The 20,078-nt window shown below is 35.8% G+C and overlaps 1 protein-coding gene across 1 annotated transcript; it reads left to right on the top strand.

The window, feature by feature from the left end:
- The first annotated feature begins 13,674 nt into the window (after window positions 1-13,674).
- LOC122731507 (olfactory receptor 1038-like) lies at window positions 13,675-14,649 on the top strand. The gene has a single exon (XM_043971651.1). It carries the CDS (start codon window positions 13,690-13,692, stop codon window positions 14,647-14,649), a length of 960 nt encoding a protein of 319 aa, XP_043827586.1. The 5' UTR covers window positions 13,675-13,689.
- The last annotated feature ends 5,429 nt before the right edge of the window (window positions 14,650-20,078 follow it).

Here is a 20,078-nt window from a genome sequence, read left to right as displayed (position 1 = left end):
TCATGCTCAATGAACTATTTTGACAAGATGGTCTCCGGGATGCTTCTAATTTTTTTTTAAATACTCCTATGACTCCATATATATGAATATAATAAGAAAAAATGTGATAAGGCAAAAAAAGAGATCCAAGAAAAAATGCTTAAGAAATATTTGAGGATGGAGAGATCCCTTTTGGATCCCCTATACCTCAGTCTTAATTTTACTCTATCCCCTTTAAGAACTAGTGTAGGTACCTATTTTCCTCCAGAATATCTTTTCTGAACACCAAACATATCCAGTCTGTCTATCCTCTCAACTTCTTCAGTGCTTAAAAGTCCTCCTTGATTTTTGTTTGTTGTTGTTGTTGTTGTTGTTGTTGTTTTCACGTACTGCCTTTCAGCTAGGTGGTGCAATGGATAGAGAACTGGGCCTGGAGTCAAGAAGACCTGGATTCAGGTCCTATCTGAGACACTCTGGGCAAATCCCTTGACTTCAGTCTGTCTTGCTTTGCTCAATTGTTAAACTGGGATGATAATATCACTTACCTCACAGGGTTGTGAAGATAGAATGAGATAATATTTATATAGTGCTTAACATAGTGCCTGATATCTAGTGAGCACTTAACAAATGCTTGTTCCCTTCCTCAAATCAATATATGTACACATATATCACTTGATGTAAACAGTAAGGTGTTTTAGAACAAGTATAGAGCCTGGAAATGGTATATCATCAATACAAGGAAATACCAGGTAAGGAAACTACATCTACTTTTGGAGGTTGGCACCTTCCATTCATTTTACAGACCTAAGACATAGAGGTTAAGTCACATGCAGAGGGTCATACAGACAGTGTGAATCACAGATGGAATTTTAACCCAAGGCTCCTTGGTATCAAGATCTATCCTCTGTGTAGTTTGCTACATCCTTCTTTAAGGTCAAGGACTGATACCTCAAACATCATTAGCATTTGATAAATGTGTCCTATCCTACACAATGCTTTCCATAATTCCCCCATGGGTTGTTTTCTCCCCTTCCTATATTTAATTGTACTTATTCTGTATATAGATGCATATAAATATGAGCTGCAAATATGTTGTAAACCAGAACCTTTTCCTGAACCCCCCCCAATAGAATGCAAGTTCTCAACATTTAGTTCTTATGATTTTGAGCTAGGAAGGAGTTAGTGTTAGGTCTCTGTTTTAGTTGAGGAAATTGAGGCCTAGAAAGGTTGAATTGCCACAAGTTGATATGAGTAACAAGTCACATATGGAATTTGAATCCAATTTCTCTGATTTAAAATATAGAACACTTTCTCTGGCACTATACTGTCTGATTTATAAATGTTTCTGGAGTGGAATTGAATTGATTTTATTAGGACTCAAATAGGTCATTGGAACTTCATTTGAGTGGAACTAAACTGATTAATTTAATTTGCAGTATATTAATAGTCAAATGGGTAAATGGATCCTCATGAAGATTATAAAATCACTGTATTTAGAGCTCAAATAATTAATATACAACCAAAGCCAATTCCCTCATTTCATAAATAAAGAAGCTGAGGCCAAGAAAGGGCATGAGCCCCACTCAAGGGGACCCAGATAATATATGTCAGATACAGGATTTGAACCCATCTTTATGACTCCTAACCTAATATTCATTTCACTTTATCCTACTTCTTAGGGAGATTAGGAGTCATCACTATTTGAGTGTCCATCACTCCTTCATATGACAACTTTAAATTAATTGACCCGTTATTGGTTGTATCTAAATGAGAGTGAACTGAGATAAAGTTTGCTTACAAATGATGATGAAAAGCCTCTGGGTCCTATTACAAAGTTGGTGTTTGCAAAGAGATAATTCCCTCTAGTAATGACTATCAAAAAATGAAGCTGACTTTGGTTAATAGGTTTCCGGGGGCCTTATTATGCATCTGTGTTTGTACAGAACAACTTAATTTAATGCATCCCTTTGAAAGTTCTGTGTAATATTCCTAAAGAATTTCCATTAAAGATAATGAATGCAACAGAAAATTTGAAATGCTGTCACACCTGAGGCCTCAGTCCTACATCCTCTATTAGGGAAAAAAGTGATTAACAGAGATAATTTACTGGTTCTCATTAAGCTCATCCTTTGGTGATGGTGGAGAAATTACTTAGCTTTTCTTAGCCTCAGTTACCTGGTAGATATAGGTCAATGGAAAGAATCCTGATTCTGGAGTGAGTGGACATAGGTTCAAAACTTGCATCTGATATTTAATGTATGGATGAAATTAGGCAAGTTATTTAACCTCCCTGGGCCAACAACTGGCCTTTTAACTATGAGGAGATAATATGGTCTATAAAATTACTAAATGATCACTAAGATACTGCTCAGCTGTGTGTGCTACAAAACTGGTTTATCTCAAGCCTTAGGTTCAAAAGCTAGTTCTTGTGTCTATGGCTAAGTTGAACTTAGAAAGGTAGCTTCTTCCTATCTACAAACTGTATGAATAAGAGATGCTTTGCAAAATATCGAAACCTCAGTTTCTTCATCTGTCAAAGGGGGATAACAATAGCTATGCTACATTCTATAATCTTGAAGGCATTTTTATAAATCTTAAAGGGTTAAAGAAATGTGAGTAATCATTATCACCATCAACAACATTACCCTCACCATTATCACTCTCATGAACATCTCCTAATTATCCTTCATCATTTAGGGTCCTTCCCCTCTGACAGTCACCATACCAATTCCGTGATATTATTTGTTTTCATTGCCAGAGATTCTTCACATTTATGTAAGGAATGACCTTCCACATAGACAACATAGTCTATATGATAGAATCTGAGTAGCAAATTATATCCATGAATGCCCAGATATCTCCCTCTTGAGATGCCTGAAATTCTACCATTAGAGATTAATTTCTTTGGGTATAGCAATTTTTTAACAGTAGGTTTTGGAAATTTACCTATTTCTGAAGGTACTAAATTGCTAAATCTCTTTCATGTTAGCATGAATGAGTTTCAGATCATCCTCTCCTGTGAGAGGATAAATAGAATAACATAAGCACTGAACACTTGAGTGCAAAGACTTATTGAAAAGGAACATAGAAAAGGACCATGCACATCCAAAGAACATCATTACCATTTCACTAACAAGTCAGGTTTATTCAGTATTTATATACCTTTGGATAGACAGAAGATTGGTAATTTAGATTATATAGATGAGGAGGGAGAGAAAGAAGCAGGTAATTACAAATCACCTACTGGGTTCCATGCACTGTGCTAAAAACTGAAAGTATAAAGGCAAAAATGAAACAGTCCATGCTCTTGAGGAATTTAGATTATATTGAAAGTTATAAAAACTCTAAGTGTGGAAACTCTACATCATAGCAGCAACTTGTTTAAAACTTGTAACCTTAGAGCTCTGTCCAGAGCACTAAGAAATTATCAGATCTAATATGTGGCAGAGTAAGGATCTGAACCCAAGTTTTAATGTTGCCAAAGATCATATCTACTCCACAACACGACCTCTCATCACAAATAAATATACATGGATATATGTACATATGTGTGAATAGACTCACATGTGTGTGTTTATTTTATATATGTATGTTAAGGCTAAAACATAATATAGTAGATTGGATATATGGTCTAACCTTGGACTTTAACCTTGAAACATGTAGGTTTAAGTCCTATCTCAGAAAAATACTATGTGACCATGGGCAAGTTCTTTCACTTCTCATTGCACCTCTCAAAGAAGATACACACACACACACACACAACACAACACACAATTACTCACTCACATTCACACATTCAACCACCTTCACTGAGAGACACAATGTAAAAGAATGAGTAAGAATGAACAATGTATTTTAGATCCTGCCTTTCACATTTACTATGTGACTATAGTTGAATCAATTAATTTCTCTGAATCTTGTTTTCTTCAAGCACAATAATGTGTGTCTAATCTATCTAGAAGGGTTGTTGTGAGGTTCAATCAAGAACATAAATATGCTTAAAGTACTTTGAAAACCTTAATGCTCTCAAAAAATTCCAATTACTTTATATTAGCTTTGGCCTGATTTTTTAAAAATCATTTTCATCCATGTCCAACTCTTTATGACTCCATTTGGGGTTTTCTTGGCAAAGATACTGGAGTCTTTTGGCATTTCCTTTTCCAGATCATTTTATAGATGGAGAAACTGAGACAAACAAGTTTAAGTGACTTACCCAGGGTCACATAGCTAAGAAATATCTGAGACTAGATTGGAACTCAGGAAGATGAGTCTTCCTGACTCCAGGGCCAGCATTCTATCCAGTGTGCAACATAGCTGTCCTTTTGTCTGATGCTTTCCTTTTAATAAGTAGTTAGACATTTACTTCCCTCTATATCTGGGATAAATATAACAGTCTATAAACTTAATTATAGTTGGTTTAAATCTTTGACCTACACAGAATTGTTTGCCTTGGGTGGTGTGCCTTCTACATTGACTCAAAATTAATTCTTCTCCATATGGATATTCACTGTGTTGGAAACCATTAGTTAGTAATATTGTTGTACTGTTTTTTTACTTTGGCCCATATTACATTCCTATAATGGTCTCAATCTTTTAAAGAAAGAAATATTTTTAATCTCATTAATTTTCCCCATGAAACCAATATTGCATAGTGTTTATTATTTTCACTTGGTAATGTGTTTAGAAATAAGGTAGGAAAAATCTACCTATATTTCATTTGTAAGTACATATCTAGCAACAAATCACTTTTAGGTAGCACTTTGACGTTCATAGAATACTGTTCTTATAACTACCTAAAAAGGTAATGTTTGTGTTTATACACATTTTACAAATGAGGAAACTGAATGATAGGGAAGAATAGTGATATGCCTTGGGGTACATAGTCAGTAGGTATTAGATCTAAACTTGAAGCCCAAGTCTTCTGACTTTAAGCAGAGTTCTCTTCCCTTTTCACCATCATTCCAATTTGTCCCCCTGATGATTCTTATACAGGAATTACTCTATCTGTTTTTAAGGTTTCATCAAAAAGAAAAATTCCATTTAAATTTTCATTTATATTTAAAAACATATGTGTATATGTATGCATGAACACATATATAGCAATATAGAAACAATTTAACACACATATATAAACATTTTACTATAATCCATCTCAAGCAAGACAAACCTAATACTTTATACATATTATTCCTCCTTCTGTCCACTTCTTTTTTGTTTTGTTCTTCTTTCTTCCTTTATCTTTCTTCATTTTCTTTCTACTTTCTATTAAAATATATAATTTAAATGGAGTGAATATAATTCTAATTAACTTAATAGCCCAGTGTTGGCACTTTTCTTGCTATTATGAATTAAATTTATGTTTGCTGTCATATTTTATAGCTATACTAATAATATATGGGGTCGGCTAGGTGGAGCAGTGGATAAAGCACCAACCCTGGATTGTGGAGAACCTGAGTTCAAATGTGGCCTCAGATACTTGACACTTACTAGCTGCGTGACCCTGGGCAAGTCACTTAAACCTCATTGCCCCACAAAAACTAAAGAAAAGGTAATATAAAGGAAAGGAATAATTTATTTTATGGGTCCATTTATTTCTTGCTACATCCATTGTATGCTTTTATTTTCTCTAAAAACATCTGTCATTTAATTCCTTTATTTTCCCTAAGTGACTGCCTACATAACTACTTAGAAAGGTATTTTCCTGTTTTTTTCTTATTTTCATATATTTATGCCCTTTTAATAGTGGAAATACATGGACAAATTTGGGTCAGAAAACCTGAGTTTGAATCCTGGGTCTTTTTCTTACCAACTATGTGACCTTGAACAAGTATCTCCCTTTTTCTGGGCCTCAGTTTCCTCATCGCTAAAATTAAGCTATTAGACAAATTGATATTTGATATTTAATAATTGATATTTAAGGTTCCTTCCATATCTAAATCTTATATTCCTAATGTCATTATTTTACCCTTCCTTATAGCTAACCCCAGTTTTTCTAGAAGTACACATATATATATATATATATATACACACATATAAACACATCCACAAATATATACATATATACACCTGCATACATGAATTATATACATGTGCATATATATATACAAACATATATACACACACACATATACATATTTATGAAATAGTTGCATCACTGAGCATGGTCGTTTTATTGCTCTTTTACAAGTCTTTTAGTTTATAGTCTCATAGATTTGCAGGCAAAAGAAAACTTCATGGTCATCTGGGTCAACTTTCTGTGTTTTTTTGAAACTGAACCTAAGAGACAATCAGTTATTTTTACAAGGTCGTATAAGTGGTAATTGGCAGAGTCAGAATTTGAACCTAACGGTGCTGGGGGGTGGGGGAAACTACATCAGTTTTTCTCCCTTTTCCATTAAGATGGATTTTGCTTTAACTTTATACTCAATCGTGCTCATCATAAATTTAGCATTAGACTTTTTACAGAACAGAAAAGGTGATGGATTTTGTCCCTTCTTCTTACTTAGAAATCCTCTTCACCTCAGATTTTTTTCTGATTGTTCCTCCTATCTCATTTTTCAGCCAGTCAAGATATCTCCTTTTTCTGAAACTCCAAGAATATTTTTGTGCTTATTATTTTCTGTTGGATTCTAATTTTCTTCATGTATTTTAAAAGATCTTAATTTCTAAATATAGCATACACCCCCCACTCCAGAAAGTCACCTTTTTGTAACAAAAAATAAAAATTAAAGTCGGGCTGGGAGTTTCAGAGAAACAAAGCAATACACCTACCAAGGATGACAGTGTATGCAGTGATCAGTACATTTAATCTCCCATCTCTGCAAGAAAGGGAGAGAGATTCAGGGTCTTCAACATGCAATCCAAGCACATTTATTTCAAGCTGGAAGGGTCCCTGAATCCATTTAGTGTAATCCCTTAATTTTTATAGGTGAGGAAGCAAATCCTGAAGAAATGAAATAGTTTCCCTCTGCTCACACAGGTAATAAATATCTCAGAGGGAATTTTAACTCAGTTCCTTAGACTCTATAAACAAAATTAATTCCACTACACTATGCCTGGAGCTCATTTTGTACCTCTTAAGGAGGAACAAGGAAGAGGAAGAAGACTCATGCTGTTTTACTTTGCATTAACTTTATCTCTAAAGCTCACTGGACTTGGAGTCACAGGACCTGTTTTTAAATCCCAGGTCTATGATTTATATGTGAACTTTGGGTAGTCCCTGTCAAATGATGATGAATTCCTCCTCCCCTACCTCTCCCCAACAAGAGGTAAAACACTGGTTGATATCTAATGTCCTTCTTGGATTTAATTTCCATTCCTTAATAGATTAAAAATTCCCCAGAAGCAAAGACTTTATTCGCCTTCCAGCTCAGCTCATTTTCTAAGGAATATGCATATAACAGGTATATGTGATATGTAATAAAAGTTTGCTGTGTGAGTTCTCCAGTTGGATTTACTTCAGAAGCATATACTCAGAACACAGTGGGTGGTGCCTCAACTTCCTTAACTGTCTTAATTAGCTAACCATTCCACAGCCCAGAACCTGTCTCACTAAGCCATGTATCAGCCCATGAGTCATTGAATTTCCCTTAACCCAATGAGGCAATGGTGATACCTTCATCAGAATACTCTCTGCTTATTTCATAGAAATGAGTCTAGTCTTATGCTCTGGAGAAACTCATTGGTCAGAGCTACAACTCCAGGCTCACTCTCAAACCCCAAAGGTGAATAGTGGGCTTTTAAAGCCCCAGTCATTATGCCCATGAACCTCTATCTAATTAAGCAATTGCCTTGCACCATCTCTAACTGAGGTTAGAGAATGAGCATTCCATAATCCAAAATACAAATTTAGAGAAGCATCTACTACACAATGGTAATGGTACAGGGACTCCTCCCTCAATATTTCAAAGGCTTTTTGTAACAGATGGAGAGAGAGTATCATTATTATGTATCATCGCTTTTTTGGATCTGTGATTTCATTATGGGAACACTTGTAATAGAAGTTCCTTTCAGCAAGTCAGGTTAACAACTTGTCTGTGGTTTACATGTTAAGAGAATTGCCTAAGTTTCTGAGAGATTAACTACTGTACTCATCATTGCAATTTTTAATGTGTTGGAAAACAATGGTCTAGGGGGCAGCTAGATGGCACAGTGGATAAAGCACCGGCCCTGGATTCAGGAGGACCTGAGTTCAAATCCGGCATCATTCACTTGACACTTACTAGCTCTGTGAACCTGGGCAAGTCACATAACCCTCATCGCCCCTCAAAAAAGAAAAAGAAAAAGAATAGTCTAGGTGAAAAAAGATGAAGGCCCTGAAAAGCATAATTACATAATGAAGGGGAAGATGCTCAAGTCAAGTCATCACTAAGTATTTAATAAAACATTTTTGGGGCAGCTAGGTGGTACAGTAGATAAAACACTGGCCTTGGATTCAGGAGGATCTGAGTTCAAATCTGCCCTCAGACACTTGACACTTACTATCTGTGTGACCCTGGGTGAGTCACTTAACCCCCATTGCCCATGCCCCCCCCCAAAAAAAAACACATTTTCTATGTTCCAGAAATTAAGCTAAGTGATACAGATATGGGCATACCTGATTTCATTTCACTTTGCTTTATTACACTTCACATATATTACATTTTTACAAATTGAAAGTTTGTAGCAAATGCGCATTGAGCAAATCTATTGAGACCATTTTTGCAATAGCATGTGCTCACATCATGTCTTTGTGTCACATTTGCATAATTCTCACAGTGTTTCAAAACTCTTTTTTCATTATAATTATGTATGTTATGGTAATCTGTGATCCATGATCTTTGATGTTACTACAATAATTTTGAAGGGTGCCAGGAAACACACCCTTATAAGATACCACATATAATCTATCCCTGTTGTATTTGTTTTGATTGTTTCACCCCTCCACATCTTTACCTCTTATCAGGACTTCTTATTCCCTGAATCACCACAATATTGAAATTAGGAAAATGTATAACTTTATAATGGACTTTAAACATTCATGTGAAAGAAAGAGTCAATTCAGTAAACTTCATTATTCTCTCATTTTAAGAAATTATCATAGACACTCCAACCTTCACCAACCATGAACTTGATCAGCCAATGATCAACAATGAGGCAAGACTCTCCACTAGCAAAAAGATCACTACTTGCTAAAGTTTTAGATGATTTTTAGCTTTATTTTGAAATAAGATATTTTAAAGTAAGGTATGTACATTTTAAAGACATAATACTATTACAAACAATAGCCTATAATATAGTGTAAACAAAACTTTTATATGCACTGGAAACAAAAAAATCATATGACTAGCTTTATTGTGATGGTCTAGAAATGGACCTGTGATGTCCCTGAAGTATGTCTTTGCAAAGAAAGTGAGAAATAATCCCTGTGCATTGAAGAAGCTCCCAATTTAATGGGGAGGTTGCATGCAAGCAACTCAGTACAAACAAGCTATGTATAGAAATAAGTGAAAATATTGCAATGCTAGGAGATTATTATGGTTCCTATTTTGGTGCCCAATCAAGGTTTTTTGTTAATTTGTGATTTTCTAAGTTTTTTTAGTTGCATACCCATTTTGTTGATCTGCATTTTCTTTCTTTTATTGGAGAAAACATTTAGAGAAAAAACATTTTCCCTAAATACTGCTTTGAAATATGTCTCATTATTTTCATTATTTTATTGAAATTATAGATTTTTTCTATAATTTTTTCTGTGACTCATCCATTCCTTAGAATTAAATTATGGAATTTCCAATTAATTTTAATATGTTCTTCAAAGGTCCACTATTTAACATATTTTAATGTATTAAGGTCAGCAAAAGATGTATTTTATATTTTTGCTTTTCTGCATTTGTAAGGCTTTTAATGACTTAATACAATGGTATTTTTAAAGGTGCCATTCACAGATAAAAAATAAGTATACTCTTTTCCTATTTCATTTCAGTATTCTTCAATAGTAGAGGGCATAGAACTTGATTGTGATCATTCTTGCCTTGTTCTTTTACAAGTCTTCTAGAATATGGTATCATATGTATAGAGTGAGAAGGGTGTGGGCCCTTCAAGGTTAGCCAGACCAACATTTTATAGTTGAAGAACTCAACCATAAAATAATTGCACAGTCTCAAAAGGATTAGATCATAAGGCAGAAGGAGAATCCAAAATAACTCCAAGATTCTAAACCTTAGGAGGATTTAGAACTATCAATAGACATAAAGACATTGGATTTGGAAAAGTCATTATTTATAAACAAATATCCATTTAATTGTGCCATTGATTTTAGTAAGTATACTTTCAGGTGGAACTACATCCTCCCACTTTTCCTACTGTACAAATTAAAGATTGAGAAACAACTTGAATCTATTTCCAGAAAACATAAACACTTTTCAGGAGATGATCTGAAAGGCTGTATGATTATCATCAGGGAATAAATACCAATGGGATCAAGAATCAGTTATATATTTTCCTACAGTTGTTATTTGGCCTGAAGAACCAAAGAGAATGATGGGAAGCAGGGAGTTTTCTAGTTACAGGTACAATGTATGCTACCAGGTTTTCCCCTGGATTCTTTCTTACCTTACATTCTTACTTTTTACTTCTATTTTTAAAAATTATTTTCAAAAAGGAATAGATAAAAATTACATCAGATATGAATTACTTCATATCAAAAATAACTAGTTAATGAATGTTGCAATAGAGTATAGAAATTCTTGAAGAATTAAAATAATATTTTTCTTTCATGAAAAAGGAAAATTATTAAATATTTCTCAGGTTCCAAAATTAAGGCTATACCAATGCATTTAAATCTATATTCTTCCACTTATTACTTGTGTAACTTTGGTCAAGTTACTTCACCTTCCCTGCCTTCAAGGATCCACATCTATAAAATAAAATGGGAGTTATACTAGATTACAATAATCTTCTGTAACTTTAAGACAGTTACCATTCAAGAGTTGTTTCAAATTCTATATTTAGATAGGGATAGAGATAAGGATTAGGATGGAGATGGGGAGAAAGATGCACATGACAGACATGAATTGGGACATGCATACAGATGGGCATATAGATAGGATCTGTGATTATATTATTATTCAGAAGTCCTAGATAAGGAAATGCCCTCTATTAAAACAAATCAATGCAATCTCTGCAACTCATAACCTTAGAGATTTGCCTAGAACACTGAAAGATTATGCAACTTCAGCAGGATCATGGAATCTGTGTTTCAGAGGCAAGCCTCAATCTTACTGCCTTTGAGGCTGGTTCTGTAGATAAATGACGCACTCCCTATCTCTCAGTGATATGATTTAAAATTCCAGATCCACAAACAGAAGTGCATGGTCCAGAAGAAGGAATCATAACTTTTTTTTTAAATCCCCAGTTAATAGGTTTCTGTCTTCCATTACTGGGATACCCCTGCTTGAGTAGTCCCTACTAAGGCATTACATGACTTACTGACTCTTGCATGCTATTAGTGGTCTTTACTATTTCAATTACCCCTTCATTGGCCTATGGCAATATTCACTAGGATAATGAGTTAGAGATACAAAGAATCATGGGATTTATGATGCCATAAATTTGAAATAAAATGAACTTGACAGATAATCATGGCTACCCCCTTCCCTTTGCAAATGAAGAAAGAGTGGTAGATTCACTCTACAAGAAGCATGAATTTGGTTCTGTGTTTTCTTATTACCATTCCAATGATATTTTCACCATCCCAGGGTTGCTAACACCAGGGCAACCATAGACCCACATTTTAGAAGCAGAAATTGATGCCATTCTGGTCAATACTGTGAGTGATTTTGTGCTGTGTTCTTTGCTGTGATCTCCTTGGGACCTGTTATACAATTTAAATCTGGACTGGAAATGTGATTTGCTTTATACTCTATAGTGAAGTGGAACAAAGAGAACCCTGGTTTTGGAGCCAAGGACCAGCATTGCGATTCTAGCTGTACTTCCCATTTGAACATGAGCAAGTCATTGGACTCAGTTTCCTCATTTGTAAAATTTGTAAAATTATGACATTGATTAGATGTCTAAGGGGTCTGGGAGATATAAATATGTAATTCTAACAGCTATAAGACTGAAAAAAACATTGAGGAGTCATAGTTTTTATTCAAACTCTATCTAGGTGCTGGAGACTTCCTTTTGCCCAAGATTATGATACACTTGGTAAGAAAAAATAAATGGTTTTATTTCACGTGACAGATTTCTCTGTGTGTATATGTGTGCATGTATGTATACGTGTATATACATATATACATATACACATGGATACATATATATGTAAATATGCACACCCCAGCCATATATTTTTAAAATATTTTTATTACCATATCATTTTTAAATTGCCTAAATTTAACTTAGTATCCTTCTTCTTCCCCATTTATATGGCCCTTCCAAAGCACAAAGAATTGTTTTTGAAAAAAAAAAAAGAAAACAAAGTCAGTAAAAACCAATCAATACATTGGGAAAAAAAATCTAAAAATTTCTGACATGTTCTTCATTCATGGACCTCCCACATTCGCAGTGCAGTGGGGAGAGATGTTTTCTTGTTTGTTTGCATATTTCTTCTTTGGTACTAAGCATGTTCTTAGTGATTTTGCAACATTCTCTTTGGATTGCTTTCATGGTGGTATGCTTTAAATTTACATTGCTGTAGTCCTAGGGTATGTCATTTTCTTGGCTCTGTTCACTCTATATTGCATCTGTTCCTATATATTTTCCCATACTTCTCTGTATTCATCCTTAGCAATTTTATTATGTATTAAGGTCCTTCTTAGGCCAGCCAGTGTGAAAAGACAAAAGGAAAGACATTTGTATTAGAATAATAAATAGCAAAACAATATGAGATTTACAAAATAATTTAAAATATGTTAGGTGTTAGGACAGAGCAATAATACTTAAAAGATGAAAAGTTTAAGGAAAAGGAAAGGTATTATTAATAACATTAAAACATAGTTAATAATAGTAGTATCAGTGAGCTTTAGTGATTAGAAAGTTAACATGTCTTTGAAACATACTGGCTACGTGACCCTTGAGAAGTCGCTTGACTTCTCATTACCCTGACAATTCTCTAAGAATTTAAGGTGTATATCAGGTGTCCATTTTTGTTGGTAGACAAAAGTTACACACACACACACACACACACACACACACACACACACACACACACACACATATATTAATACTGTCTACATTCTGAGATTACCACCCATTTACACTTTATGTATCTCCTTTGTACATATTTTAGCATGCTGCCTCTCTCTTTAGAATATGAGTTACCAGGATCCCCGAGGCCTGACATATAGTAAGTTTTTAAAAATGCTTGTTTGGGTTTTCCTTCTACCAATAAAAGCAGAGTATTATTCCAAAAACAAAGTGGGAAAACTACAATTTAGTTGTAATACATAATTTCTAATTATGACATTTATTTATTTAGAGTTACTTCAAAGAATCATATTTTTCAGAATAACAGAGAAGAGATCCTGATGGTGCTGTATAATAACCTCCCCATGGCCAATTATGTCTGAAGTCTTGACAGAATTCTCTTAGTCTTCAGCTCGTTTTTTTTCTGAAAATGGATTATGGCCTACCAACATGCTACATCTGCGTCCTCATCACAAAAATAAGAATGTCAATTCCATGATCAAATATTTTACAGCTTACTCTTGTATAAGGGTTCAAGTTCAAGAGATGGCTAAAGGGAATCATTCTGAAATCACTGAATTCATTCTTTTGGGCCTCACCGCCCGTCCAGAGCTGCAGGTTGTACTGTTTATCCTATTTCTTTTCATCTACTCGGTTAGTGCTGTGGGAAATCTTGGTCTGATCCTGCTAATCCGAGTCAGTTCCCACCTTCACACACCCATGTACTTTTTCCTCAGCCACTTGGCATTTGTGGATTTTTGCGTTACTTCTACCATTACCCCTAACATGCTCATTAACTTTGTTCAGGAAACCAATGTTATTTCTTTCCATGCATGTGCCATCCAGGTGTATTGCTTCATTTCATTTGTAAACACTGAGATGTTTCTCTTGGCTGCGATGGCCTATGATCGCTACGTAGCCATAGGTAACCCCCTGCTCTACACTGTTGCTATGTCTCGAAGGCTCTGTATGCAGCTAGTAGCTGTTCCCTACATATACTGCTTCACCATAGCACTCTTTAACACCATCATCACATTCCGTTTTTCTTATTGTGCCTCGAATGTCATTAATCACTTCTACTGTGATGACATTCCTCTCTTAGCCCTCTCCTGCTCAGACACTCATGTTAAAGAACTGTTGATATTTGTTTTTGCTGGATTTGATATGATCTGTTCCTTGTTGATTGTCATCATCTCCTATGTCTTCATCATTGCTGCCATCTTACGGATCCGCTCAACAGAGGGCAGACTCAAGGCCTTCTCCACCTGTGGGTCCCACATGGTAGCAGTCACCATTTTCTATGGCTCTCTAATCTTTATGTATTTGCAGCCACGGTCTAACCATTCACTGGACACAGATAAAATGACATCAGTGTTTTATACCATAGTTATCCCCATGTTGAACCCCCTTATTTACAGCTTGAGGAACAAGGAGGTGAAAGGGGCTCTCAGGAAAGTGATGGGAAATAGTTGGGTGGTTGCTTATTTAAAGGATTTAGGTAAATGAATCAACTCATACAGCAGCAGAAAACACCACAATATCCTTTGTAGCTGGGGTTAGAATGTACTTTTGTTTTAGTCATTAGAACAACATTTATTGAATACTTACTATAAACAAGACAAGGTGATATTAGTTTCCGCACCAAAAAAAGTATCATACCTATTTCTATATGTCCTTTAAATAACCAGTATCAGGGCCATCTAGGTGGCACAGTGGATAAAGCACCAGCCCTGGATTCAGGCTTTGTTCTTACAGAAGCAGTGGAGTACAAGGATAACAGCCCTCAACTGAAAGCCTGCATTCATGGTTTGGCTCTGCCACTAATGAGTTAAATAAACATTGCTTATGAGATTCATAGGATTTATATTGTTCATGCATCATAAAATCATAGTTATAGTGCTGGAAGAGGTCATTTGATCCAAAGGCCTAAGTAAGGGCAAAGTTGTTCAGATAAGAAAAAGAGGTCAAAGTTTCCATGTTGATTAGTAGTGAGATCAGGCTAGTGTGGGGATGTTAAACTTACAGAGGAGGCAAGTTATAGAGAAGGAAAGAAGGAAGAAAGGAAGGAAGGAAGGAAGGAAGGAAGGAAGGAAGGAAGGAAGGAAGGAAGGAAGGAAGGAAGGAAGGAAGGAAGGAAGGAAGGAAGGAAGGAAGGAAGGAAGGAAGAAAAGAAAAGGGTGGGGCAGCTAGGTGGTGTAGTGGATAAAGCACCAGCCCTGGATTCAGGAGTACTTGAGTTCAAATCCAGCCTCAGACACTTGAAATTTACAAGCTGTGTGACCTTGAACAAGTCACTTAACCCTCATTGCCCCACAAAAGAAAAGAAAAAAAGAAAAGGATGAATGGAAGAATGGAAGAAAAAGAGGCAGAATGGAAAGAGGAAATAAGCATGTATTAAGCACCTAGTATTTTCCAGACACCATGCCAAGCTCTTCACAAACATCATCTCATTTAGTGCTCAAAGCAGTCCCCTTTTTACAGTCAAAGAAACTGAGACAATAGAGATTAAATGATCACCCAAGGTCACATAACCAGTAAGTAACTAGTCTAGATTTGAACTCAAGTGTTCCTGACTCCAGATCTAAGTGAACTATCTACTGTGCTTACACATTTTTAAGAATTAATGTGGATGAAAACTTTATCATCATGAAGTTAGGCCAAGATAGAAGCAAGCCTCTCCAAACAAAGCTTGACTAATTCCAGGTGACAGAATCTTTCATTAGCTTCACTTGAATGCTTTCCATCTGGGCAGAAACTCAAAGACTGTGTGTATTGCTGCTGTAGCATTCATGATTACAAGATCTCTTCCAAATCCCTGTGTACCACTGAAATGGTGGTGGTAGTGATGGGGAATGTTGTGCATCAAAACAGTGTAATCATTTATAAAAACACTATTTATTGATATGTATGAGGCAGGGGGCAGCTAGGTGGCGCAGTGGATAAAGCACCGGCCCTGGATTCAGGAGTACCTGAGTTCAAATCCGGCCACAGACATTTGACACTTACTAGCTGTGTGACCCTGGGCAAATCACTTAACCCACATTGTCCTGCAAAAAAAAAAAAAAAAAAGATATGTATGAGGCAGCTGGTGGCATGGTGGAGAGAGCTCTGGGTATGGAGTCAGAATGACGTGAGTTCAAATTTATCCACAGACCTTTATTAGCTATGTGACCCTGGGAAAATTATTTAACCTCTGTTTTCCTCAGTTTCTTACCTACAAAATGGAAATTAAAATAGCATCTACCTTGCAGGATTGTTGTGAGGAACAAATAAGATATTATTTGCAAAATCATTTAGCCTAGTGTTGGGGACATAAAAGGACCTAATGCTTATTCCCTTTTGTTTCCCCTATATTTGGGGCTTGATATTTATCCCAAACTCTTTTCCATTTATTATTTCACAGAATCTCAAAATTGGAAGCTTGGAATCAAGCTAGTCAAGCTTATATAATGTGAGGAATTATTTCTGCAACAACATAACCAACCCAAGCTATTTGAAGACTCCATGTTCTGGGAAATCCACTACTTCTTGATGTGGTCCATTTTTCCCTCCCCCACCCCCCTTTTTTAGTCAATAAATATTAAGTACTTATTATGTGTCAGGAACTGTGCTAATTGTCTGGAATACTTTTAAAAGCAAAAAGAAGAACAGTCCCTACCCTCAAAGCATTTATATTTTATGCATGAAAGACAATACATTAAATAAAATAGGGAGTAGAAGGAAAGGGAATGCATCAGTTGTAGGGGCATCATGCAGAAAGCCAAAAAGTCATGAGTAGAGATATGAGATGAATGAAGAAGTGAGCATGGCTGGCAAGGGTGCACCCTCAAAATGGGGGAAATCTCCAATCTGAGTCAAAATAGTGGAGGAATTTTCCAGGATGATGACTATAGATTGGTTATATGGGATGACTCAGAGTGAACAGTCAAGGATAACACTAAGAATGTGATTCTAAATAATTGTATACTTCCTCAAAATGGAGCATCCTTTGGAAATTCACCAATAAGAAGAGAAAGTCATCAGGCAACTGTGATCCTATGGTCTTCAGTGTCCAGTGGCAAAGTAGATGGTTATGCACTATGTTTAATACCATTTGAACTAGTGAAATTTTATCATTTTCTGATGTTTAACCATTTGAAAATGTCAAGGACTTTGGTAGCAAAGACTTTTTTCTGGGTCTTCAGTAACTGCAACTACAGCCATTGCAAATGTATTTGTTTGGACACACCATAGCTTCAGGGTCCTGGGCTGTCATCTTCCAGCTCCCAGGAGAGGTGGTAATGGAAGTATTGTTGATGCTCTGACTCATGTAATGTACCAAGCTTCTTCCTGTCTCCCTCAGTGATGCTGCTGCTGTATAAGTTCCTAAGGAAGTATTTGAGTACTAGTGTTGGTGACTTTCAAGTTCCCTACTCTATTCACTGCCACATAGCTGCATTAAAATATCCTAACAACTACAGGCTTGCACTCATTATTCTTGAGGCTTCTTCCTCTCATCCACTGTGTAGTGCAATCAAGTTGGCTTTCTTGCTGTTCCTCATGAAAAATATTTCACCCTTTTTTTCCCATGCCATCATATAAGGTGTCTACCATGATTGCTTGGACTATACTCCCACTTCATTTTGAACCCAAAGCTTAAATAAGCACTATCTCTCACATGAGACTTCTCCTAATCTCCCCCCAACACCATTTCAGCTACAAGGGCCTCTCCCCATAAATTGCCTTGTATTTATTTGTATATATTTTTAATATTAGCATGTGCTTTTTCTCCTATACAATGTAAGCCCTAACTTTGTCTTCATATCCTAAGGACTTGTAAGCCCTTAATAGGAACTTTTGGACTGATTCCTCTAATTCACTAATAAAAACACACAAATAAGTGAGGGTCAATGAGAGATACATTAATCATTACACTTTTGGTAGTGATCTCATTTAAGCCTCAAAATGGTTCTGTGAACTAGACAATCAGGACTTGTCTTCATTTGATAGATGAAGCTCAAAGAGTGCCTCGATCCACACATATTATTGAAGGCACAGATAGAAGTACAGCCCAGATTCTTTACTTCTAACCCAGTATTCTTTCCATGACACCACTTCTAAAACACTGCTGAATTGGGGGACAAAAGGAATTAGATATCATTGAGAATGGTTTGTAGGTTCCTGTTCCTTAGTGATTTTAAAGTATGCAAGTGCAATTAAAAGAAGATGTGTTCTTTCTTCCCTTGAGAGCTATCACTGTTGTTGTTTTAACCTACGTGGAGTTTCATATTTGGGCCTAAAGGGATATGAAAAGCAATAAATAAGTGATTTTTCTGAATAATCTTTTGCAGAGCCAGAATAATCTGACTTCTAGCATATAGGTGAGATGTCCTGGGTGAGTCTCATCTCTATATCCTCTCCTTTAGATTATTCTCTTAGCACACTCGGGTGGTGTGTGAGTAGACTGGATATTTATTCCAGGAAAGATGAAATTACTCCAGGAAAAAATAGCAAAAAAAAAAAAACCACAGGAGTTCTTCAGGCTCTCTGAATAAAAATGCCCTGAGCCCAGAACAGTAATCAAGAAATTAATTAAAGGGGTAGCTTATTTCAGTAGAGAGGAAAGGACATATCCAAAATATATTGGGAAGGAATAAATGCCAAGATTTAGCAACATATTGAATATGTGAGATGAGGAGTCAAGGATGGCAATAAGGTTATGAGCTTCTGTGACTGGGGAGAATGATGATTTTCCTCTGCTAGTGACATGTATGAAAGAGGTGTGATTTGGGAGAAGTTATTGATATCTGTTTTCTCATATGAGTTTGAAATGTCCAAAATGCAGTTTGTGATATTAGACTAGAACTCATTATAAGGACAAAGGCTCAATATAAAGATCTGGGTAGCAAATCTTTATAGAGAGGTCATTTACACCTTATGGTACTTGAAGGCTTTACCAAGTGGAAGTGCATAGGAGAAATAAGAAATAAAAAAGGACTCTGGACAGAACCTTGTGGTATTTCCACAGTCATTATTTTTGGCTTGATGTCAATGAAAATTTAACTAAAGATCGTACATGGTAGGAAAAGTTAAAAGGAGAAACAAGGGAGAGAAATTAATGGAAAAACAGAGATGAGTATCCAGGAGGAGAGGGTGGTCAGTAGATAATATTAGAGTACATAATATAAACTATACATTTCTACAGTGTTTTTTTAACTATCCAGGGAACTTCCTCACTGCCAATGAGATCAGGTATGCCAGAAAGGTCAAGAAGGATGAGAATTGGGAAAAGAATATTAGATTTCACAATTTAGATATCATTTGTAACTTTCCCAGAGTTAATGAATATTTTTCTTTTTGGTATAGCCTACTTTCTGGGCAAATTAGTCTATTCTCTGACTTTGACTTTACATCTCTTTCTCATGCAAGCTGCACCTTTGCACAAACTGTCCCATATGACAGTACTACTGTTTCTCTTCACCCCTTACTATTTTAATCCTGACCTTCAAGTCCCAACTAAGGTGTTTCCTCCTATGTGAAGTTTTCCCTAATCTCTCTAGTTGAGGAGAGAGTAAACTCTCTCCTCAAATTCTATCATCTCTTTGTCTCTCTGTCTCTCTCATCTATCTATCTAGCTATCTATCTATCTATCTAGCTAGCTAGCTAGCTAGCTATCTAGCTGTCTATCTTTCTGTTCACACTGGTATCTTGGGAACTATCATCCTAGAAAATTAAGTAGAAGGAACTCTAAGGAACTCTTACTACTCAACCTCCTGTCTAGTAATTCCAAATTTTTCATGTGGAAAATGAGAAATACCGAAGTTAAGTAGCTTGCCAAAGCTTAAAAGGCTAAAGGAAGTGTCAGAGTCAGAATCAAAACTCTCTTGATTCCTGGAACAGTGGACATTCTCTACCTCTACCTCTTAGAATTCCCATAGTCCTTCAAATTCAGCTCC

Source organism: Dromiciops gliroides, chromosome 6, assembly GCF_019393635.1.
Source record: "Dromiciops gliroides isolate mDroGli1 chromosome 6, mDroGli1.pri, whole genome shotgun sequence".
NCBI classification, from domain to species: Eukaryota; Metazoa; Chordata; class Mammalia; order Microbiotheria; family Microbiotheriidae; genus Dromiciops; species Dromiciops gliroides.
Note: the sequence above shows the minus strand (reverse complement) of the source record. Positions and strands in the feature narration are given on the sequence as shown.

Coding starts and splice junctions, on each gene's coding strand:
- LOC122731507 (XM_043971651.1), top strand. CDS start 13,690: ATGGCTAAAGGGAATCATTCTGAAATCACTGAATTCATTCTTTTGGGC.